Source organism: Malaclemys terrapin, chromosome 7 (genome assembly GCF_027887155.1).
Source record: "Malaclemys terrapin pileata isolate rMalTer1 chromosome 7, rMalTer1.hap1, whole genome shotgun sequence".
Classification (NCBI taxonomy): domain Eukaryota; kingdom Metazoa; phylum Chordata; order Testudines; family Emydidae; genus Malaclemys; species Malaclemys terrapin.
In genome coordinates this window covers 84,429,954-84,456,065 of record NC_071511.1, presented here as the reverse complement: position 1 = coordinate 84,456,065, position 26,112 = coordinate 84,429,954, and the positions used below count along the sequence as shown (strand labels likewise).

Sequence of the window (26,112 nt, the reverse complement as noted above, 5' to 3'; positions counted from 1 at the left end):
GGCAGGGTACATTCTGTGAACTGATTACATCTCCAGTACTGTAGCATCTTAGATGTGACGAGCACTACAGCATTACTGCAGACGAAAGAGAAAAGCCAGGACAGCACAACAAGACAAGATAGCCAGGGCAGGCAACACTAGAAAACCTCTCTTCCCCCCTTAGTGGGGTTCTTACTCTGGTAGTTCAACTCTCCAATCTCAAACCAGGTAACAGCCAAAGCACTTCATAGCCTTTTCAAAATAAAAAGCACTGGAGCTCCAGTCTGGCTTGAGCATACCCATACACCCGCTCCCTGTGCTGCAAATCAGGCCAGTGACTGATGCTCCATCTTTTAACAGATCTCTCCTTTTCAGATGACACCTAACAAGAGAGCCCAGAACACTATCGGTGGCCAAACTCAATCTGCATGCTGAAATGATTGGCCGATCGTATCAGTGGTCAGTCAGCTACAAAGAGGGTATTATGAACTTTATTGGTTTGAGTGTCATTTTCAGCAGCAGCAATGATATTAACAAACAAATCTACATCTAATTGGCTTAGCTGCTAAAATGACAGTCATTTGGGGCTGCTTGTCAGGATGCAGGACACCATAAATGAACATTCAGGTTTGTTTGTCCCAGAAAAATAGGAGTAGATGGGCTGAGAGGTCAGCTAAGAGGTGTAGCATTAATGAAAGTGGCTCTGGAAGCTTTAATTTACACTGGGCCTTTTTGAGGGGATAGTAGGAGACACTTGCCGTTGCCATCTCCATCCCCCCCTTGGCTTTACCCACTCATTCTTGTGGCTATTCACTTCTGGGTTTACTGACATCAGAAGTGTGTGTGTGTGTGTGTGTGTGTGTGTGTGTGTGTGTGTGTGTGTGTGTGTGTGTGTGTGTGTGTGTGTGTGTGTGTTCAAACACACAGTCTACTAAGGACAATGCACCAGCCACAGTGATAACTATATAGCAAGACACAAAGCACACCATAGGGCTGACTTAGGCCCCTTGGATTGAAATGTTTAAAAACAAAAAACACCACAATATTCATATCTACCAGTACAAAAGGGTGCCTGTGCCTCAAATTGACCTATTACAAATCTCTCTCCTTGTACCAGACGATTATATTTCTTGCACATTGTGACTCAAACATTGTGACACAAACCTGGAAAAATACCAGCATTCTAGGGCTACTGACTGAAACTACAAAATAGCCTTTTTATCACCCGTAGGTTGCCATGTATTTACCTAGCTCTAATCAAAATAATTTACAAGATCCCAGAATGATAGAGGAAATACTATAGACAGCAGCAAATACGAAACTTAAAAGGGTTGGGGTTTTGTTTTTTTTACAAGACTATTCTGTTCAGAACTAAAAAGTGGTTTACATGACATTTCTACTTACTAGACTATATTAAACCCATAACTAAAATAAGAGCTAATCTGATTTAGCATTACTATGGTAATTTCAGAGAGGAAACTGCAATTTATAGTCTTTTGCAATTGAGAACACCAATACCCTCATACACAACCAGAAAGCGAAGGAAATGAAAGAGGCTTCACTTTTGTAACATCATGCTCAGCTGTCCAAATGAGAGATTAAAAGAGTTATAGAAAGAGGAATTATAATTAAACAAAAAAGTATGACAGTTCATATAAAATGAGTTGTTACAGTAATAATACATTATACATCTATATAGTCTCTTCCAAGTGGAAGTGCTTTGCAAACTACACATACCATCACTAAAATGTTACCCCCACTAGGGTTAAAGGTGACAGCCAGGTGAAAAACAAACAGAGAATCCATTAAATTACAGTCCAGGAAGAGGAAACATTAGCCAAGGACACCAGTGCAAACTTAGGGTGACCAGGTGTCTGGTTTTCGACCAGAACACCCTGTTGAAAAGGGATCCTGGCAGCTCTGGTCAGCACCGCTGACCAGGCCATTGATTGTCCGGTCGGAGGCGCCGCGCAGCCGGCATGTCCCCTCTCTGGGAAGCAGCCGGCATATCCCCCCTCCAGCACGTTCCCCCTCTAGCTCCTACCCGTAGGAGCAGCCGGGGAGATCTGCACGCTGCCCCCACCCCAAGTGCCACCCCCGCAGCTTGCATTGGCCGGGAACCGCAACCAATGGAAGCTGCGGGGGCAGCGCCTGCGGACAGGGCAGTGCACAGAGCCGACTGGCCATGCCTCCACGTAGGAGCCGGAGGGGGGACATGCTGCTGCTGCTTCCGGGAGCTGCTTGAGATAAGCACTGCCTGAACCCTGCACTCCTGAGCACCCCCTTCCCCCTGTGCCCCAACCCCCTGTCCCAGCCCTGATCCCCCTCCTGCCCTCTAACCCCCTTGATCCCAGCCCAGAGCGCCAGAAGCGTAGCTGGGGGGGGGGGAGCAGGGGGAAACGGCCGCTCCCCCCGAGCACATTTTCTAAAAGCGGCGCCTTTCCGTGCAGCCAGCACTGGGCTCCGGACTCAGAGTCCGGAGCCGGGTTTTGTATGCGGCCCCAGCTGGCTCTGGGCTCCGCACCGCCCTCCTCCCCCATCCCCAGCCTGGCTTGCTCATTTCAGGTGGCGTCAGCTGGTTGCCTGGCTCCCACCCGCCCGCAGCTGCCCGGCTTGCTAAGCCGAGCCTTGCTTGGTGCACGCTGCCCAGGCGAGGTGGGCTCTGCCAGGAGGGGAAGGGGCGGCAGCGCAGCCCCCCAGCACGGCGGGGGGCGGGACTGAGGAGCAGCAGCCCCGTTGCAGGGAGCCCTGAGCCCTTTAAATCCCGGCCGGCCAGCCCCCGTCCTGTTTTAAATAATTTTTTTTATTAGTGTTTTAAATAATTTTTTTCGGTCCAGAGGAAATTCGTCACTTATCTTTTTTAACTTTATAAAGTGCTGTGCACAGCTATAGCAGTATAAAAATATAAAACAAGGAAACCAATTATTTTCAGGTGTGATTAATAATTCAAAGGCTTAGAGTCAATGCAGATCACCAGATATATACAGGCGAATGTATTTGATTGCTCACAAACCAACTATGGGTATTTTTGTGATCTAGCGGAGACCCCAACAGGTATCAAATACTTAGTTACATTTGTAGCTTGGTATATATTTTCCCTTTCTCTCTCTCTCTCACTCTCTCTCTCTCTCTTTCAGGGATGCTATTTTAATTTTGTCGTCTTCTTTTTCTATTGCCAACTATAGTTACCACACAAGAGACCAGTACAACTAGTAAGTCTTCTCTCACTCTTGCCTTACAGAATGTTCTTTTCAATGTGTGATCCATGTTTACATGCCTATTGAAGGGTAGCCCTTAAATTCACAGCGGATTTCTTGAATTCTCACTTCCATTTGTATACATACACACCTGTATTCTCATGGACATAGCAGATATCTGCAGAGGCAAATGCAATATTTCTTAATCTGGCTTTCTTTTCCCTTAAAGAGAAAATTATTCTGGGAGCAACTCCGTTTCAGATTTTTTTAACTCATTTTCTTATCCCCCAACAAATAATGGTGTGAACACAGCTGTGTATGGCCTTGTATATAGTATCCATGGTACCTTCCCTACCAGATTTAATAATTTTATATTAAGCTGAATTTATGCGTCCATAAAATCCTATTTGCTCTGCATGGTTTGGAGTTGACCTCTGGTTCTTTTGCAAGGGGGACTTAAAGGGCAAGAAATGAAGAGGAAACTTGTGGTACTTTCGCCCTTCCAGACCCCTTCACAATGTTTTCCCTACAGCAGCAAGTGATCTAAGCTTACTGCAAAAGCACGTCAGATGTAATTCTACTTTATTTTTGCCAGTAATTCAAAGTTTTTTGAAATATCTCTTCCATAAAGTATTTAATTTTGGTTTTTTATTTAATTTATTTATTTACCAATTCCTCCATCTACTACCCAGGAGCCCATTACTACATGTAAGTTTGGATTCCAGTTTGAAGAATGGCCTGTGATTTCACAGGACATGTACTAGATTCCTGTCTCCACTGCTTTACAGAAATATACCTGCATTCCAATGGAAAGAGCAGATATTTACAGAAGTAAAGCCATTTTCTTCTTCTGTGGCTTACTTACTATTTTGACAGTAGGAAATTATTCTATAGGTGGCTCCTTTTTCCATCCTCCTAAGCTCTTGTCTACACTGGAGGGGGGTTTGCACTGATGTGCCACTATGTAAACAACTACAGGTGAACATTCCTAGTTTAGATGAGCTACACCAATGCAACACCAAGAAATAAGGGAACCATTGGCTGGAAACCAAGCGTGCAGCACTACAATAGGCACCTGTCACTTGGAAGTTAACACGGCTTCCAAGCTTTCAGTTTTCTCACAGCAGGACATCCAAGGAGACCTCGACAGAACAGCACAAAAGCCACAATCTGGTGCCAGAGGAGGAGGTGGAGAAGGAAGGAAAAGGGGAGGGGGGGGGGATGTTTTTTTCTCGTGGTCTCTCTTCAGCGGCATCTTTTCTCCGTGAGCAACGGCAGCCCGGGGAATGACTCTGCCGCAGCCAAGCCGCCGCTCTGCTCCGGGGGCGAGGGGTGACAATTACAAACTACCGTATTTTGTGATTTACTTTCTAGAATCTAAAGTATATCTAAGTATAATCTAAAGTTCTCCTGTGAAATGCCGGCTGTGAAAACCCTTCCGTGGCTGGATCATTCTTGTGTTTTTATTTTAAGTACAAATAAATATGTATAACGAATTTAAAAGTATGTAATTAGTAATTTGATAAGTCAGATGGCACCTTTTTTTGTGGGTTCGCTCCCCCGATGTTAGAACCTGGGCTACGCCACTGCAGAGTGCCCTCCTTCACCCCAGTTTAACGAAGACAAATGCAAAGTGCTCCACTTAGGAAGGAACTATCAGTTTCACACATACAGAATGGGAAAAGACTGTCTAGGAAGGAGTACGGCAGAAAAGGATCTAGGGGTTATAGTGGAACACAAGCTAAATATGAGTCAACAGTGTGATGCTGTTGCAAAAAAAAGCAAACATGATTCTGGGATGCATTAACAGGTGTGTTGTGAGCAAGACATGAGAAGTCATTCTTCCGCTCTACTCTGCGCTGGCTAGGCCTCAACTGGAGTACTGTGTCCAGTTCTGGGCACTGCATTTCAAGAAAGATGTGGAGAAATTGGAGAGGGTCCAGAGAAGAGCAACAAGAATGATTAAAGGTCTTGAGAACATGATCTATGAAGGAAGGCTGAAAGAATTGGGTTTGTTTAGTTTGGAAAAGAGAAGACTGAGAGGGGACATGATAGCAGTTTTCAGGTATCTAAAAGGGTGTCATAAGGAGGAGGGAGAAAACTTGTTCACCTTAGCCTCTAAGGATAGAACAAGAAGCAATGGGCTTAAACTGCAGCAAGGGAGGTTTAGGTTGGACATTAGGAAAAAGTTCCTGACTGTCAGGGTGGTTAAACACTGGAATAAACTGCCTAGGGAGGTTGTAGAATCTCCATCTCTGGAGATATTTAAGAGTAGGTTAGATAAATGTCTAGATCATCCCGGTTAGACAGTATTTGGTCCTGCCATGAGGGCAGGGGACTGGACTCGATGACCTCTCGAGGTCCCTTCCAGTCCTAGAATCTATGAATCCCCTCATACCCAGCCCCACCCCAGATCCGGCACCCCCGGCAGGAACCCTCACACACCCCCGCACCCCAACCCCCTGCCCAAAGCCCCCTCCCACACTCCAAACCCTTCAGCCCCAGCCCAGAGCCCCCTCCCACACCGGAGCCCCTGAAGCCAGCCTGGTGAAAATGAGTGAGTGAGGGAGGGAGGGGAGAACGAGCGACAAAAGGGAGGGGGGATGGAGTGAGAAGGGGCGGAGCCTCAGAGGAGGGGTGGGGCAGGGAAAGGGTATTCGGTTTTGGGCAAGTAGAAAGTTGGCAATCCTATGCAAACTCTTGCTCTCAGGCAAACAGCCAGGGCCACCAGGAGGAGACAGGCCCTGTTTTTTAAATTTTAATTAAAAAAAGATCCCCTATTGTACACAGTGAGTTTTGTGGAACTCTGTGCATTGTCTTGGAGAAGATGAAGGGCAACCTGACAGGATTTAAACCTGTGGTTCCAAGAAGTATAGATATATTGTATATGAAGGTTAGACTGCTAAACTATCCACCCTCACTTAATACCTGAATGAGCTGAAACCACAAAATGTGTACCAATGACTCAGAGCACATCTTTACAGCATAAGAGGTATTTTAATATATAAAAACTAGACAGGCAAATCAAGTGAATTAACTAGCTATTAGCTATGTTTTTATGAGTATGATAGCACAGTCAGGAGTGTCTTTAATTTATATAGTACAGGATTACTGTACCAGATTAAAAAAACAAAACTCAATTAACGAACTATAGGAGAGAGAAATGGATTGTTAGGCAGAGTAACGAAGCGAGAGATACATGCTTACAATTTTTGCTACCATCTTTATTTACTACTGGTTTTATGATTTTTTTCCAAAGTGTCACTGTGACTCATACACAAGTCCTCCTAAGGATTCATTTGGCTGGAAGTTTGCAAATTGATATTTTTTTAAGGGTTAATGTCTAATTGGAAGGAATTTACAGAGCTGATAGAGTCAGGGAGATAGAGTAAACTTCAGGAGGAAGGAACCCAGCAGAAAAACAGTTAAATGTGCATTGCTCAGACTCAAAAACTTTTTCAATAGAATGTAGAGTACAAAGATTAATGTAGAAATCAGGTTTTAAATTAGCTCTAGCTCTTTAGACTGACTTGGAAGAGTCTCTAGAAACTTTGGGCCTGATATTGAACAACTGAAGTAAATGGGGGTTTTGCCCTTGACTTTAACGGGAGAAGAAATGGACTTATATAAAAGTGAAATATGTTTGTATCTGACAGATGGGGGAGGATAAAAGTCTGAATACACCAACATGGAAAATCTCAAAATAAACTCTGCCAGCTAGACACAAAGTCATAATTCATAATTCCTCCACTGATCTGAATGGGATTTAAGAGGATAAATCTTTGAGGTTAACGAGTGTTAGTAACCAATCCTGTTCAGAAGGTCAATGGAACAGCTATTCAGGTAATTGTGACAACTGGTTCACAAATTTAAAAGGAACCACTAGCATAAGAATCAGTCAAAAGCATTTAATCATTAACCACCTGAGTACCTATCAGTTTCCTCAGGTGTCCTTGTAGAAGAACAGCACGAATTCTGCCATTACCATACCACCATAGAAAATGTTAGTCATGTTTACATTGTCATACAAGAACTAAGGAAATGGATCTAATTCTGATGATGATCTTTCCAGCTTATTTCTCTCTTTATCAGTATCTAGATACTAGGGTATCTAGTCATTACAGAGTACAATAGTAGCTACCGTTCTTACCTCTCTTCCCAGTTTAAAGCCCTCTTGACAATTCCTTTTAGTTTTGAGCCCAGGCAGCTGGTCTCTTAATATATGTAGGGACTTCTAATATTTACCTTGTTTATCTTATGATTTATTTTTTAAAATCATATTTAACTGGCCTGAACCATCTAACCGTGTACACCGCTAGCCCAAGTAATAAGAATACACATGTAGTATTTCCTTTGCCCTCTGTCCCCTATTTCTTCCCATTGTTTGCAGCACCTGCTTGTAGAATCTCGCCTTAAATTAGACTTCATCCCAGAAACGCTTAGAGTCCCACAAGACCAGAAAGCCATGTGGTAGTCACTGTGACCAGAGGGAGAAGAATCAGGCTCTGACCAGTCTCTCATTTGCCTCTGAGTAAGGGGCAGAAAGGGAAGCAGCAGAGGATGCTGGAGAGCAGAAGATGAGCCATCTTGTGAAAAGCTGGCAATTGCCCAACTCCTCCACAGAAGCTCCTCCTTCTGCTGCCATGGGGCCAGGAAAGCAGCTGATAGATTACATGAAGCTGCCCAAATCCCCAACTTCTGTAGCACATCCTGGAGCAATAGGGTACCCCGATAGCAAGTATGAAAAATCAGGACGGGGGTGGAGGGTAATAGGCACCTATATAAAACAAAGCCCCAAATATTGGTAGAGCCCTAGCGGATACAAAAATGTGGATCCACATCCGCCAGAATCAACCTGCGATCCGACCTGCAATCCGCTAGCCGTCTTCTGTGTCTTTTGTGTGTATCCGCACCCACAGCAGCAAGCTGTCTCACAAGGACTAGTGATGGGGGAGGGGGAAGAGCAGAGAGGAGCAAGCAGGGGAGTGTGTGTCTTGCAGGGAAGAGCCGGTGTGGGGGGAAGGGGCATCGCATCACGTGCTGCTCCCGGGGGCTCGCAAGTGACGGCAGCAGCAGTGCCTGTTGCATCACAGCAGGGCAGAGGGGTGGGGCGTGAGGGCCCACCTGCTCCAATCCCCATGGCTGGGGGTGGGCCCCGCTGCGCAGGAGCCGGCAGGCCGGGAGCGCAGCCAGTGCTGCCAGGCCGGGCCATGGTGGGGATGCTGGCGCTGCCAAGGGGCCCGAGCTGCTGGATGGGAAGCGGTGCAGCAAGTGGGTGCTGGACAGCCCCAACTTCAGCCTGCTGCCCAGCCCCAGCCACTGGCCCTGAGCGCGCTGTGCCCCCCAAGCTGGACACCGCAGGCCAGGCGCCGCTGATGAGCGGAGCCCTGCATGATTGTATCCGCATCCGATCCACTATCCGCAAAAATGGTCGGCAGACAGCCGCATCTGCGGATATCCACGGATATGAAGTGGATATCCGCAGATTTGCAGGGCTTAGGGTGACCAGATGAGAGGAAGAAAATATTGGGACACATGGGGGGGGGGGGGGCGGTCCGCCGAGTGCTGCAAAAAAAAAAAAACCTAAACAGTGCTGCCGGCGGAGCGAAATATCAGGACAAATTGCGTCCCGACCAAAGATCGGGGGACAAGCACCTAAATATCAGGACGTCTGGTCATCCTAGCAGGGCTCTAAATAGCAGGACTGTCCCTGTAAAATTGGAATATCTGGTCACCCTATCGAGCAACACATTTGGAAAGCCACCCAACTGATCACACAGGAAACAACAGGTAGCAGCATTACTTTTTAGCTTTTTTTTATTTGTCACTGTTTTGTTAAAAAACAACAACACAGCCACCGGTGTAATGTGGGGCTGGGGTCAGGAGAATGGCAGAGCCATCATCAAACTTGAGGAAAGTGATAAGGAGAAAGTAACGTTGTGTGTGTTAAATGTATACTGCAGACTGTCCATGGGACCACCCATTTCTCTTGGTACTTTTCCACCTGAAACCTCCCATCAGTTTTAACCCCACCACTGGACAAAATTGTAACAAAAACCAATTTATAATTTAAAAATGTACATGAACATTAATGTATGCTTTTAGATAAATCCCGACCTGTTCAATCTAGCCAAAGTAATAAAATCCACAACTTTTTAAATCTTTGTAATATTAGTATAGATCAAGTATCACTGCAACTGTTATATAAATTAATCCCAGTAATTTGAGTGATTATCAGATGATACTGTATATCATAACTATGTAGCAATTGTCATCAGATCTGAAAAAATTAAGGATGAAAATCCCTTTGCAACCATTTCTTCAACTTTTTAAAAATGGACTTTGAATTTTCTGAATGGCAATCTTTACATTCTTCAATGGCTCCTCATTCTTATCAAGAAATAAAAGAGAAGTGTCAAAAACTGTATTTGCCCAAGGATGAAAATCCCATAACGTATGCTACACTTGAGCAGAATATTTATATATGTAAAATATTCTCTGTAATCCCATTTCCTGACCATATACTAAATGTTTCTCCATAGGCAAATTTGTATTCTAGGAACACAGGAGACTGAAAAAATTACAACTACCTGGTTTCAAACAGCATTCACCACCAAGTCAGATTTATGTGGTGGTAAAACGCTTTGCCACCTACAGTATAATTAAAAACAAAACAAACAAACAAAAAACAACACTACAGTCCTCATACTCTTTCATGCAAGAGTCCTCTTGTAGGGGAATGAATACTTGGTCTGGTCATCAATCTTCATCTGTTTCTAGGCACAGCCCTACATTTCAATTGCAAGCTAGATTGAATTAATCCATTACAAAGACTGGGAGGTTTTTCAACCCTCTGTTCCCATAAGTGATTTTTAGAACATGATAAGACAGAGAAATTGGTTTAGAACTGTAAATTCAAACTCAGCAGGAAGTGACTTGTGCAGTGAAGGCTGCATTCTAATTCCCTTGGCTAATTACCAAGACTGCTTATTTATTCTTAATATCAATAAGAATTATAGATTTCAGAGTGGTAGCCAAAGGACGAGTCTTTGTGGCACCTTAGAGACTAAAAAATTTATTTGAGCATAAGCTTTTGTGGGCTAGAACCTTACTTCATCAGATGCATGGAGTGGAAAATACAGGAGCAGGGATAAATACATGAAAAGATGCGAGTTGCCTTACCAAGTGTGAGGTCAGTCTAACAAGACAATTCAATTAACAGTAGGATACCAAGGGAGGAAAAATAACTTTTGTAGTGGTAATGAGAGTGGCCCATTTCAAACAGTTGACAAGAAGGTGTGAAAAGAAGAACAGGAGTACTTGTGGCACCTTAGAGACTAACAAATTTATTAGAGCATAAGCTTTCGTGGACTACAGCCCACTTCTTCGGATGCATATAGAATGGAACATAATGAGGAGATATATAGTGGAAGTAGTCCACGAAAGCTTATGCTCTAATAAATTTGTTAGTCTCTAAGGTGCCACAAGTACTCCTGTTCTTCTTTTTGCGGATACAGACTAACACGGCTGTTACTCTGAAAGAAGGTGTGAGTAACAGTAGGGGGAAATTAGGTTTAGGCTTTGTAATGACCCAATCACTCCCAGTCTTTATTCAGGCCTATTTTGATGGTGTCCAGTTTGCAAATTAATTCAAGTTCTGCAGTTTCATGGTGGAGTCTGTTTTTGAAGTTTTTTTGTTGAAGAATTGACACTTTTAGGTCTGTTATTGAGTGATCAGGGAGTTGAAGTGTTCTCCTACTGGTTTTTGAATGTAATAATTCCTGATGTCAGATTTGTGTCCATTTATTCTTTTGCGTAGACACTGTCCAGTTTGACCAATGTACATGGCAGAGGGGCACTGCTGGCACATGATGGCTTGGGTCATTACAAAACCTAAACCTAATTTCCCCCTACTGTTACTCACACCTTCTTGTCAACTGTTTGAAATGGGCCACTCTCATTACCACTACAAAAGTTATTTTTCCTCCTTTGGTATCCTACTGTTAATTGAATTGTCTCGTTAGACTGACCTCACACTTGGTAAGGCAACTCCCATCTTTTCATGTATTTATCCCTGCTCCTGTATTTTCTACTCCATCAGTGCCGGCTCCCAACTTTTTTGCTGCCCCAAGTGGCGAAGAAAAAAAAAAAAAAGAACCCAATTGAGCTGCCGCCGAAGTGCTGCCAAAGAGGAAGACAGCGAGTGGAGGACGCGCCGCTGAATTGCCGCCGATCTGGAGCGGGCCGATTGAGCTGCCGCTGAAGTGCCGGTGCCACCAATCCGGACGTGCCGCCCTGACAAGGCACGCACTGCTGCCTCTTTCTATTGGCCACCCCAGGCACCTACTTCCTTCGCTGGTGCCTGGAGCCGGCCCTGCACTCCATGCATCTAATGAAGTGGGTTCTAGCCCACGAAAGCTTATGCCCAAATAAATGTGTTGGTCTCTAAGGTGCCACAAAGAATTATAGAGTTCAGTAGATAGTTTTGAATATTAAAGCATTAATAAGAATTTTCTTTCTACACTTCAAAATGGTAATGTAAAACTTCTAATATTTAGATAAGTATCTCTGAGAAAAGAAACCTACCCGGGTTCCAGTGCCATGCATGATATCTTCTGGTGTGTCATAAATCTCAGTTTCCATTTGTACGGTCTGCTTTTTCTCATGAGAGACCTTCACTCGCAGAATTCGAAAATAAGATCCACCAAGATCCAATGCAATGAAATCTCCTTTCTCTATTTGGGAGACAAGATTCAAGTAATCAAAATTGTTAAATGGCTCTGACCTATGAAACAGCGATCTATGTATAAAGCATAAATACATGTACTTTGCTTATAGCAAGTAAGTTCTATCTACTGCATGCCTATACACAGTATGTCAAGCTAATTCACTGTAATTCAACCTAAGATTAGTGCTATAGCAACACTGAACATCAGTGATGTAAAGTAAATAATAGCGTGGCTTATCCAGAGAGAGGGCAGTGAAGTAGTGGTTGTAGATAAATCTCTGATAATTTTCATATAACTTTACATTGTGCCTCTTCATATAACCTTGTGGTGGGTCTACCCACGTGTGACCTCTGTTTTCATGGGACTTTGTATCAAAGCCTCATTTAGAAACTTTGCATTGCCCTTAGTATAATATTATAGCCCCTAAGGATAGAATAAAATAAAAGAACAATTTCTTTTTGCTAGCAGTAGAACAAGAGCTCTCTCCCCCCCCCCCCCCCCCCCCAAATCAATTGCCCTGTTGAATGAATAAAGTGTGGATAAGCAAGGCATGGAAGGCAGCACCTCCAGACAGCCTCAACTGTTGGAGAGGGGCTGGGAGCCAGACCCAAGGACAATAAAACGTGTCAAGTGGGCTCATTAAAAACAAGCAGACATACCGAGGGGCCTCGGGGATTAGAAGCAAGCACCTTCTTTTGGAAACACCCTCTTTGCAGCATTGGGACAACACTCAAAAGAAAGCAGCACAAAGGACCAATGGACACAGTCACAGAGTTTGAATCTGGTCTAGATTTGCATAAGAGGGAAGCTGCTATAAAAGTGAGGTGTCTTGCAGAGGACCCCGGGTCTCGTCTTGTCAACATGGGAGCATCGATCCGGATCAGCAGAAGCCCGGCTCCACCCCCTCCCCCATCTAACTCACCTGGCCAGTGAAGTTAAGGGGAGCAACTAATTGGTAACAACAAGACGGAGTGTGTTTGTGTGTGTGTGTGAGTGTAAGTGTAATATATTATATGCATATAATACAGTGTTAATAAATACATGTATTACTAATAAATGTGGTGTTTTGTCTTATTCCCCCTGAAAAGATCCTGTGCAGTACTTTAAGTACAACATTTTGGTGGAGAATGCGAAAGGGGGAGCAAGCATAAAATCCACAGTTATTATAAAACTGGTGTGCACACCGCCAGCTTTAGCAAGCCTGGCACTACAGAAAAAAAGAGCGTAAACTTTCAGTTAATTAACCAAACTCTGAAGGATATAGGAGTTTAGGTTTAAATTGTGTTCATGACTGAGCTAAAGAGAAGAACTTAGTGTTTCTCACTCTGATCCGGGAAAGGATTAACCAAACTCTAAAGGATATAGGAGTTTAGGTTTAAATTGTGTTATAGAGGTACATACACCCTCAGCCGTAGCAAGACTGAGCTAAAGAGGAGAACTTAGTGTTTCTCACTCTGATCCGGGGAAGGATTTGTATAATTGGTGTATAAACCCTCGGTGGTAGCAGACCGAGTAATACAAAGGGAGGCTTAGTGTCTCTCCCTCTGGCCCAGAGTGGGTTAAAAATATAAGCTACAAATCTTGTTCTGTTAAACCAAACTCTGAAAAATATAGGAGTTTGGGCAGTGTAGTGTGGTTTATGTTTGTTTGTTTTGTTTGTTTTTTGTAAGTAATATTGTGGTAATTTCACAATTTTAAAGAAAACGTTTAAGAAACTGTACCAGGAAGGGTGGGGGCTAGTTAAAAAGCCCACCCTCCTTGCTAAATTGGTAGTAAAACAAGGCTTGTGCCCATGGAAAAAAACTGTTTATTGAAAAAAGCAGGATTGGGCCCAGGCAAGCAATAAATAAAGAAACTGAAAAACAGGTTGGGTACTGAAAGTTAATACAGCACTCTCAAATCTTACAGCAGCAGTAACATCAGAAGAAGAAACATTTAATACCCCAGAAGGGGGCAGACCTTTGAAACCCCTCTGGAGATTGGGAAGGGGGATATTTGGGTAAATTCCTCCTCCCAGGACCAAAATGCCATTAAAACAGTTAACAACAGTGCCTGCTTCTGCCTCAGATCTCCAGGCCATGGCAAAATGGCTGGAGATTTTAAAACAGAATTTTTTTTTCTAAATGGAGTGTTAACGCCCTTTTACTGAAAGAAAGGGAGAATTTACACTCACAAAAAATGCACCACTTAATTAGCATTTGTGCAGCTCCAAGTACCAAACACACTGTGGCAGAGACTAAGCAGGTTCTGCCATGGTGGGAGCACTGTGCTAATTTGTTTCCAAGCTTCTATCTTTCAGGCTCTAAACCAGAACATCAGAAGAGCTGGTACCAGCTGAAGAGTTATAAAATACCATGGTTATAGTGTCATGACAAAGTCTGTGTTCAGTGTTCTGTGTTGCATGTTCTGTGTCTCTCTCTAGTGGTGTCCTGTGCTAGCATTGGGTCCAGAAAAAAGAGGGGATACTACACTAGACAGGGCAAATGTCTTTTCCTCTCTCTTCTTCCCCCATGTCCATACAATTTATCAATCACCACTTGTGTCCAAAACACTTTGGTCCCCAATGCATCAGATTTATTTTTTGTTAGGTTCTCTAATAGTCATTTTGTTGTTAATTTTTGTTATTAATACATTTGTATTGTTAGTTACATTTGCTTGTATTATTATTAATTCCACACTTTCCTCTATGCACTCTAATTCTACTTCCCCAAGCCCTAAAGGGTAGTTCTTGGGCCCCCATAACCTGTAAGACCTTGGCCCATAATTGTATGGCCCCATCTTTCAGGTCCCCAGAAACCTCTAAGAACAACTGTTAAAAATAAAAAATTCTACAACATTTTAGCAACTGAATGTTAGTTTAAGTCCAAATCAGCTTAACCTTGCATAACAACTGTGGTACTCCTACAAAATCTTATTTGTTGTGTGTGCTTAAAAAGGTCCTGACCTCAGTGACTGTTATTGTTTGATGGCTATTGCAGCATCAAACTTGGGCTTCATTTTGTTTGTCAATGTACCCAATTATTGTAATGGTAATGGTTTTGTTGTATTTCCAATTATTATAATTATAATTGTTTGCATTTGTGTTTATGTTATATCTGGGGTTTAGTCAATTGTAATGGTTTTCGTTATATTCACCTGGTTATAATTGTTTGGTTTGTTTGCAACAAATACAAAAGATTTATATGGTGACCACTCAAGAATTGTTCTTGAGAGGTCAAAAGGGGGACAATGTAGATAAATCTCTGATAATTTTCATATAACTTTACATTGTGCCTCTTCATATAACCTTGTGGTGGGTCTACCCATGTGTAACCTCTGTTTTCATGGGACTTTGTATCAAAGCCTCATTTAGAAACTTTGCATTGCCCTTGGTATAATATTATAGCCCCTAAGGATAGAATAAAATAAAAGAACAATTTCTTTTTGCTAGCAGTAGAACAAAAGTTCTCCCCCCCCCCCCCCCCCGCCCTTAATCAATTGCCCTGTTAAATAAATAAGGTGTGAATAAGCAAGGCATGGAAGGCAGCACCTCCAGACAGCCTCAACTGTTGGAGAGGGGCTGGGAGCCAGACCCAAGGACAATAAAACGTGTCAAGTGGGCTCATTAAAAACAAGCAGACATACCGAGGGGCCTTGGGGGTTAGAAGCAAGCACCTTCTTTTGGAAACACCCTCTTTGCAGCATTGGGACAACACTCAAAAGAAAGCAGCACAAAGGACCAATGGACACAGTCACAGAGTTTGAATCTGGTCTAGATTTGCATAAGAGGGAAGCTGCTATAAAAGTGAGGTGTCTTGCAGAGGACCCCGGGTCTCGTCTTGTCAACATGGGAACATTGATCCGGATCGGCAGAAGCCCAGCTCCACCCCCTCCCCCATCTAACTCACCTGGCCAGTGAAGTTAAGGGGAGCAACTAATTGGTAACAACAAGACGAAGTGTGTTTGTGTGTGTGTGTGTGTAAGTGTAAGTGTAATATATTATATGCATATAATACAGTGTTAATAAATACATGTATTACTAATAAATGTGGTGTTTTGTCTTATTCCCCCTGAAAAGATCCTGTGCAGTACTTTAAGTACAACATGGTCAACAATCAGGGTTCAGGCATCATGACTAAGCTGGCTCACCAGACTCAATGAAGAAGATCTGAGGAGCAAGCTGCAAACATTGTAAATCTGGATGGAATGGAATCATGGTGTGTGGGAAATTAAAGAGTGTTTCTCTGGGGGAGGGCACAGACTGAGAGGAAGAGTCTTTCCAGGGGGACCTAACGTATTTCTGGGAGAACTCTGAAGTTTTGATGGATCTGGATACAATTTAGCCTTAAATCACCCCAATTTACACGGGGACACAGTTAACTATAAACCAAGAGTTTTATTCATGGGAGCTAAATTTCAGTGAAAACTACAATAATGCAATAGATGTCAGATAGAGAGAAGTCATACTAAAAACTGTCTCGACAAACCAATAGCTGTCACAACAGACGAGTTCAAAATTTGTGACTTCTGCTGAATCTGACACAGATATAGCTGCCTAAAACAATTTCCTCCTGCGAACCAGAGAAAATATTAGGACATTTCCGTCTCTATCTCAAGGGAGAGGAGATGGGTTTCAAAACTTTGAAACCAATTCAATTGATCATCTACCTCAAGAGCAGTTCAAAAAGCTTTAAGGATGTGACCCAGTCATGCTACAGAGACTGGCATATATCTGAAAAGTAACACTTTCAGTGCTTGTTTTACTGCTAAGTAAATATACTTGACTGATCCAGGTGATGACACTTGTGCTGTCTTGTCTTATCAGACAATGGAACAAATAAGGACAGTGATCATTAACGGTTTGAAGAAGAGATAACGATGGAAACACTTACACAATCTTTATAACAATGAGCTACAGGCCTGTGTGCGCAATACATGAACACTGAAGCCCTTGAGCCCCTCTCCTCCTCCCTACCCACACACACAGAGAAGCCAGTGGATTTTAGAAGGCTGATCGCAGCTTAGCAGCACAGTTAGGGTAACACTACACTTTCTAGTGTTCTCTCAAATTCCATCTCTTCACTGATTTGTCACTTTGGTTAAACTTCAGAAACTACACATATAGTGGGTGAAATCCTGGCTTTGTTGAAGTCAATGGGAGTTTTGCCACTGACTTCTGTTGGACCAGGATTCTTTGCCACATATTATACCATTCATTGCGGTTAGCACAGAACCAATTGTACCACTTGTCCTCATTACTATGATGCCCCACGGGATTCAATCTTTGATCCATAGAAATATCTATCTCACCTTCCTTTTGAATTCAACCTCTTGTATAATTCCTATGAAGGAAATTCCCAACTCTCTTGACATTGTTTGTTTCAGCCATGTGTCTGTCTAAAATCATACTGATGCACTTTTAACTGCTAAGTATCATCCCCAAAACTTCATTATCTCCAGCTTCTCTTCAACTCAAATCTCACATCCATCTGTATAGTCAAGAATCTAGGTTGACTGACCCCAAATCTTCGTCCTACGACTCTTGGGTCTGTAATTTGCCTACTGCAACCTTCAAACCAGAACTTGCATCTGACATTATTTTGACCACTCCTCTGCAAAAGCTAGTATAGCCTTATTTATACTTCCACCTCTCCTCATCTGTCCCTCTTTGATGTTATGTGCACAGACAGAGTCTTCCAGAATATTGTCCTGCCTAGTAAGCTTCCATAGGCAGTGTAACTTTCAAGAAGGAATGATCCCACTGTGCTAAAGTGGGATATGACTGCATCAAAGGGCACATCTTCACTGGCAACATTAAAGTGCTGCCATGGCAGTGCTTTATCGTGGCTTGTGTAGTCGCGGCAGAAAGCTCTCCCAGCGCTCTAAAAAAAAAAAAAAAAAAAAAAACCCAACCTCCACGAGGAGCGTAGCTCCCAGTGCTGGGAGAGCGGCTCCAAGTGCTGGTGCGCGGTCTACCCTGGCACATTACAGCGCTGAAACTTGCAGCACTCAGGGGTGTGTTTTTTCACACCCCTGAGCGAGAAAGTTGCAGCGCTGTAAAGTGCCAGTGTAAACAAGCCCAAATTGTGAAATCTGTTTTGTACCTGCGTTGCTATATTGGCACTGTAGCTGCATTCGTTCAGACTTGTCCAGGGGCAGCCTACTCTGCTGCATTCTAGGCAGCTGCTCTGCCTAGGAAAAGCATTTGACACCTTTACGACCAGGACCATCACTGAAAGTCATCGAGGCTATAACCTGGGGCTGTTGACTTGTATTCCCCACTACTGGCCCACCCTCATGGAACAATGGTCTTTCCACAGAGGCTGCAGTGGGTGGGCAAGCACGACTGGTGAATACAGAACCTCACAGTTTGAGCGTACCGCACGGAAACAAGGCCCTATGTAAGAGTGGGATTCTGCTCTGTGGGGGTTGACCATCACCACACATAAGGAGGACTTGCAGGAGAGAGAGGGCAGGAGGGACTCTGCCCTGTCTGAAACACTGAGCCCTGGTCTACATTACAAATTTATGTTGGTATAACTACACCGCTCAGGGGTATAGAAAATGCACATCTCTGTATAACTGTGTTGCTCCAACCGAACTCCTGGTGTAGACAGCGCTATGTCAACAGGCGTGCTTCTCCTGAGGAGGTGGAGCTCTTCCATCAGCATAGGTTGCATCTTCACTGAAGCACTACAGCAGCATAGCAGTGTAGACAAGCCCTGATGAACCACAGACTCACGTGAAGGATGAGTGCAAACTAGGAGAGCAGGCATGTCAGGACTTGTTATTTTCAAAGATCTTAATGGCTTGTCTACACTGAGTGTTAGTACACGGCAACATGGGTATAAAGCTACAGCACACTAGCATGCTGTGCGCTAACTGGCTCTGTGGACCCTGCTACCACACACATTGTCCTTCTAGACAAGGCCTCAAATGACTGTTATTAAGCAATTCTGCTGCTACGCTTGGGTTCCTTGCTTTTCTGCCACACTGTCTCTCAAGGGGTTAAGGGGGGGGGAGCATGTGTAAGTGACTCGGGGAGGTCAGGAGGTCTCACACACCGGTTTCAGCATCTAGGGTGGTTGGATAGCAGTGTTCCATATCTCAAGGAAGGATGTCAGACAAGAGGGCTGACCCTAGGAGCTCTCTAGAGTCCCAGAGCTAGAAATAGTGACTAGATTCTACCCAGACCCAGTTGACTTGGAAATGACTGGGTCCCAATGACTGGATCCACTTGCAACAGACTGGTGACTGTACAGGGGTTACTGGGCCAGTCTAAGACACCTACCAGCTGTCAATTTCCATCCTGGAAATTAGGAACTACTAAAGGGGGAAATAAGTTCCCTACAGAAGTTGTTATAGGTCTCCCAAGTTGCAGCATATAGCAGCAAGCAAACCACCATATACGAGACACCAAAACCAACTCATGCATAAAAAATAAACTATAACTGGTAAAGTTGAATATTAAAGACCAAACTTAGATTATAAGTCTCTTCTAATACTTTTACCACATAACTTTAAGCTCTCTTTTTCTGCTGCCTCAAACATTGGGCTGATCCTGTTTCGTTTACTGGAGGAAAGCTCCCTTAGTACTTTCATATGTATTTTAAAACTACACAGTTTTAGAAATTATTTTTTAAGTTGTGCAAATGAACATAATTTAAAATCTGAACATATCCTCAAAATTCTGCAGGTAGCTTCTTTTATCATATTTAACACAGTAAACGGGGTTTTCATAGCTCTCTCCATTGTCACAGAATCTGAAGTTAAAATGTTCATCCCGGTCACCTCATTAAAAGAAATACCTGAATAAGCCATAACATAAGAGAACATCATTTGTCCGGTACAAGCCATTACCTTCAATAAATAATGATAAACAAACACTAGAACAGATGGTCCTTTTTCAAGCTTAAATGCACCCTGGAATATACTTCAAACAAATACTGCACTTCAGAAACGTCTATTCTGGCAATAGGTAACAAATTAACACATTTGTTTGCAAATATATTTGGCTCTCCTTACAAACCAAAAATTTAATGAGAAATTCATGCTTTTCACTTAAAAACAAAAATCAACAAAACCTAAAACATTCCATGAGTATATTAATGTTTCAGATTTAGATTATTTCATGATTTAAACAAATCTAAGTAAAAGTGTTTAATCTAAGTTTTGTAACACAAAGATGCAATTAAGCATACCAGAAGTTAATTCAGAAAGATCTTTTTGTAAATCATTTTAAATAGCTTCAGATGCTTTCCTGACCATTATGGCCAAGAAAATTTCTGTATTCTCAAATTAATGACTTCAGAATTTTAAAAAATAATAATAATTCTAAGAACAACATCTCCACAGTCTTTAAAAGATATTACTCAAAAGGTTATCTGTTAACAGAACGGAAATGTAGATTACTAACTAAAAAACAGTATTTCTTCAGAATATTCAGCTTTCATTCATCCTTCATGATTTAGGATTTACAACTAATTCATGCACTGAAATTATTGTCTCTAAATTATTTTCACAGTTGTTACAAGATAGCAAGATTGTTCCCGCAGGACTCCATTCTGATCTTAGGGCTTGTATTCATTACTGGGGAGATTGACGCTACTGCAATCAGTGCAGCAGAGCAGGGCCGTCCTTACCCATACTCAAAGTGCGCAGCTGCGTAGGGCACCAGGAAATTTGGAGCACCAAATTTCCTGGTGCCCTGCGCAGCTGCGTGCTGCTCCAGCCCCTGCTGCGGCTCTTCCTCAGGGCCCCCGCCTCTGCTCTGCCCCGCCTCTTCCCCGTCCCCACTCCTGAAGACTCCAGAAGCGGTCAGGCCTGCACTCACCAGTAAGTAGAGCGACCCAGCCCCAGCCTGCTCCGCTCCCTTGGCTCCCATCCACGCCGCCGGCGAGTGCTGGGGGGCGGTTCCTCCCTCCCCCCCAAGCCTGGGAGCCAGGGGAGCAGAGCAGGCTGGGGCCAGGTCACTCCACTTCCCGCTGGAAGTGGCCAGCCGCCCTCCCCTCCGTCCCCAACCGAGGCCTGGGGCCAGCCCCCCTGTGCTGCCCCCCACGGAGGCCTGGGGCGGGGTGGGGCCCTACACAGCCCCCCCGCGGAGGGGCTGTGTAGGGCACCAAAATAGCTAGGGACGGCCCTGCAGCAGAGTGTGTCAATTTAGCGGGTCTAGTGAAGACCTGCTAAATCAACGGCAGAGCGCTCTCATGTTGACTCCAATACTCCAGCTCCCCGAGGGGAGTATGGGAGGTCGACGGGAGAGCATCTCCCATTGACGCAGCGCAGTGAAGACACCGCGGTAAGTCGACCTAAGCTACGTCGACTCCAGTTACACTACTCCAGCCTCGTGAATAATGTAACTTATGTCAATTTACCCCAGTAGTGTAGACAAGGCCTTAGATACATGTGTCTCTGGTCTGAGCCCATTAGCTTGTAGGCCCCAGAAATCTATGAACTGCTCAATATTTTCCTACCTGCAGTTTCACCTGGTATCGCTTTTTATTGGCTCATACAATGGGTGAGTTCTTATGTCCAGCATCTTTTACTAGAGTCTAAACAGCCACTTTTCAATGACTGTGGTAAAGGATTTTATACAGAAGAGCCAGGGCAAAAATCTTCATACAGCATTGTATCGTTAAAAATGAAAGGGGCACTCTAGTCTCATTAGTTCAATACTGGATTTTTCATTTGTAGGGAACATAAGACACGTGACGAACAATGTATTTGCAATTTCAGGAACCCAGATGCCAACAGTTACGTACAGAAAATATTGTATTTTTCATATTTTAAGTCAGACATGCATTTATACAAATATTGTGCAGCAAAATCATTTAGTTTTTCAATTATTATCCAAAGATAGATACTAAAAACCTGCACTGCTTCAAGAGTGCACAGTCTCCTTCTGTGTCTGAACTGGATATAGACTACAAGCTCCATGGAGAAGGCTGGTGTCATCTTCTATGTTTGTACAGCAACACACATACTATCACCACTTGCTTTGTGCACCAATGAAGTCAATGGGAGTTTTATCATCACCAATTAAAATGGGAACAGAATTAAGCCATAAAAGCACTCCATGAATAATATTCGCTGTTTCTTTTTGTAAGTCATGTAACATTTATGATGAAACTGATATTTTAATTCATTTGTACTCCTGATGGGGGGGAGACACTAAATATGACATTTTTCCTGTCTCGGCTCTGCCTAAGGATTGGATTTTGATGTCACTATTTTATTGTATTTTATTTCTTATTGTGAGTTAAGCTACTGTTTATGAAAGTGAGACGTTAACAGCACTGCCTGGAACCAGGCTTACTGCACCAGGTCCAACCCCGATGGTTTTCAAGTCTTGACGCCCAATACCTCCCACCTATTCCAGGCCTAAGCCATCCTGCAGCATGCTGCATTGTGCCTAAAGGTCTCCTGGTTCCGTATTTACGTCTTTTAATAATTCATAATGTTATTTGTTTTACTTACTCAGTGTGCTAGCGACTGAGTGCTGGTGGGATAGGGGATATATTTGTGCTTGACTGGAAGAAGTGAAGATGCAGGAAAATCTGAAGCTCAGGGTCAGCAAAAATGTTAGAACTGCCATTGGGCACCAGGAACATACATTCTCTGCACCAACAAACAGGAGAACAGAATGCACGGCCAGTCAAAGCCATGTCATTGCTTCCTTCTTAGGCCAACATACAACCCAACGTGCACATACAGTGAAATTCACTCCCTCTGTAGAAAGTCTAAGTATTTGGCTTCAGTATGGTAGTGTGCAGACGGAGTGGAAAAATGAAATCCATTCCATCCCTTTCATAACCAGAGTGCGGAACTACTGAATCACCCCTCTATGGCAGCCATGTACTCTCCATATCCGTTGCATGTGGCATTGGGGCTACTGAATCCACATAAACATGGACCCCCAACCCAGGATCACTCCCACTACCCTGGCAAAACCCATTCCCATAGCAACCATGCATGGTCACCTCACCAAGGGTCTGCCACAGCAGCTTCTATGCATGGCTTAAACAGATAAATGGCTTTGGGCTGGCAATCCGCACACTAGTAAATTTCATCATAGTAGCCAACAGCACACAAGTGGAGGACTTGAAAAATATGCTTAACACAGTTCTCTAATTTCAAGCATAAAAAATTAGTATTAAGCTACAAGAAGCGAGAGCAGAACCATAAAAGATTTCCACTCACAATACAGACTAGCGTTTCACTGCCTAATATTAACTTGTTGGTTTTAACCCAACCGGTTCTCCCAACAGGACTGCACCATTATGCTGCAAACAGAGATTTAAAACAACTGCAGAAATGCAATGTAATTACTAACTCATGTATATTAAATAACGCAGAGATTGAAAATGAATCACTGGTAGAATCAAAATAAGGGCAAAATTTGCTATCAAATACTAACACACCATCTCTTTGGGTTGTGAAGGATATGTGGTATTTTCATAAGACGCTCACTCATATGTCCACTTTTAAAACCCCTAGTCCACTATAGACCACTGCTAATCATTTAAAAAAAAAAAAAAATCTGTAATTTTACCAACAAGAATTCTGTAATGAAAACAAGGTTTTCAATCCAATTAATATTGTGGGAGTGTTGATGGATAGAATACCTAGAAAGAAGTTAAAAAAAAAATCTCTTTTCCAGCTTTAATGTGACCCATTTTGCATAGGTCTGTAAAGAAATTACACAAATTAGTTCCATGCATTGGAATGAATACATGCATATGAGGCTCTCAAGAGAGTAAAATGCTTTGTTTGGTTTCAGTAGTATTTAAAAAGACATTTTCATGCAGTGTGTCACATTAACACATCACAATATTCTAATCCTTACCTGAGCCATCAGGAATTGATCTTACAAATGTAGGAAGCATTTTTACTGTGGCTGTTGGATTGAAGTCTCTAGAAAGACCATTTTGCATCTCTCTCTTGAAGCGAGACATGATATCCAGTAGTGTTTCATCAGAGAGCCGCATGGAATAAAGATATTTATCAATCTAGAAAAAAAGAAAAGAAAAGTTAAAATCCTGCATTTGCTTGTGTGAATGCAGATACTTTTTTTTTCTTTAACTGGACTTTTCCAGCAGATTAAATGTTTATATACTGAACATGTGACTCTTCTAGTTTGATTCTGGGATTCTCCAGTCAAATGAGAAATACAACCAATACCAACAAGTTTTCTATTCTTTTAACTCAAAAAGAAAAAGAAAAGAACACAGTAACTGACATACCAAATTAGAGCAGAGGCACTTCTAGCCCTGCATCCTTCTTCAGGTTTAAAACTAGGTGAAACCCCCCTTCTTCCCCCCAGCAAATAAATAAATAAATAAATAAATAAAAGTTAATGCACTTGGTTCTGGTGTACAATATTATACATTTGGGGGGGAGAAGAGAAATTCCTTCCTTTCCTTCCTCTCTGAAGGTAATCAGCTTATGCCCTGAAGCATGGGACTTGTTTATCATCACCATTAGCCTAGCTTAAGGACAAGGAGTAGTTTACAGCAAAGAGGCTCTAATTTCATTATGAAAAGGTTTCACTGCAATTTAGGCCCCATAAATACTGGGCTGGGTAAACAATAGGGACCAAAGGAGAAAGACCTGTGAAAAAGAGAATTAATGTGTGGAAAATACTTTGAAATCCTTGGACAGGAGGCTGTGACCCTGAGGCTATTTCTACACTACGCACCGTTTAGCAACACAGCTGTGCTGCTACAGCCAGGCTGCTAAAAGGTGCGCAGTGTAGCCGCTGTTTGACAAGAAACTTCCACCCCCAATGAGCAGCGGTAGCTTTGTCGGCAGGAGAGCTCTCCTGCCAACAAAGCGCTGTTCACACTGGCACTTTTCGTCGGTAAAACTTTTGTCGTTCAAGTGGGATGTGTTTTTTTTCACACCCCTGAACGACAAAAGTTCAGGTTCCAGTGTAGATAAAGCCTAGGAGCACCTTTTATGCCCACTGGCAACATACAGTTGATTTAGTGCCTTGTAAGGTGTCATATAAGAACTGGTGACATGCTGGTCATGAATTTCATTGCCTGATGTATGTACGGGTTGTGTATAAAGAATTATGTATGTGTATTGGAAATAAATTCTGAAAATATGTTTTAGAGGCAGTGGATAAACGAGCCTACCTTAGACAAGGGAATGCGGATTTATTTGTCTGCATGGCTTGACTACAAGCTAAGGACAAGTAAAATTACACATAAGGTAAACAAAGCAATCAAGCTAACAAGCAGCAGAGCAAACAGCTTGATGAGCACGGGGGAGGAGGGGAGGGGAGACACCAGATTCTGAATTTTCAGGAGGTTTTCCTGGCTCTTGAGACAAAGACAATGGATTTTCAGAAATATAAGGGGAGCGAAAAGACATTCGAGTTATCCAGCACCTGCGGGGGGGAAAGGAGGCAGCACCCTCTGATTCTGTGAACACTAGATCCTCTTGCCTGGAGGGCTAGAGATGCAGGTAGCTTGATGCAAGTGAGAAATCATTTTAGGCAAAGACATAGCTTTCTAAAATTAAGTTGTAGGCACCAGAAAGTGTGTTATTTTTGTATTGTTTGTAATCCTTTCCTATCTTCTTAATTCTTCCTTGGTATCACTTAAATCTGTTTCTTTATTAATAAGCTTATTCTTGTTTTATTACAAAGCCAGCCCAGTGCAGGGATTTCAGCCAAACTAACAGACTGGTGTGTGCTCTGGCTCTTTGGAGATAGCAAACAATTTCTGTGAGTGCTCAGTGAGATGGAGTGGACACAGCAGAGAGACATCCCTGGAAAACTCAGGAATTGGGGCTCACTTATGAAAGGCACAATTAGGAATGGCAGAGTCTCAAGGTACTTGTTGGTGAGGCAGACAGACTGGTCTGTCTCCAGCAAAGCGCTCTTATTAAGGTAGTGAGGTAACACAGTGGCTTGCAGATCTGGGTTCCCAGAGGAGAGTATCACAAAGGCATTTAAATACGTTATGTAGTAGCAGCAGTTCCAAAAACCTTTGGAATCTGAATTCTTCATAATTTTGTGGAGCATAGCTCAGAATGAATCAAGGGTACGGAATACACTACTCTCCAATTCACCAAAGTATCTACCCAGAAGCCACAGGATTAGACTCTATTATACACATTTTGCAGAAAGTTGACCTGATGTAGCAGGGTTGTCTACAGCAGGCTCTTAACAAGGTTAGAAAGGTCAAACAGATCATTACTGATTTGGTTAACATTCACAA

General features: G+C 43.0%; 1 protein-coding gene across 2 annotated transcripts in view; it reads right to left on the bottom strand.

Moving 5' to 3' along the window:
- Nucleotides 1–26,112, bottom strand: part of HK1 (hexokinase 1) — an 80,466-nt gene that overhangs the window by 43,472 nt on the left and 10,882 nt on the right. The window contains exons 2-3 of one of the 2 annotated variants that reach the window (XM_054035577.1): nucleotides 23,730–23,892; nucleotides 11,763–11,911 (exon numbers count right to left, since the gene is read on the bottom strand). The exons of the other annotated variant lie outside the window; for it this stretch is intronic. Coding sequence (XP_053891552.1) covers nucleotides 11,763–11,911; nucleotides 23,730–23,892 — 312 coding nt within the window. The remainder of the gene's footprint in view (nucleotides 1–11,762; nucleotides 11,912–23,729; nucleotides 23,893–26,112) is intronic. 2 annotated transcript variants of the gene reach the window in all.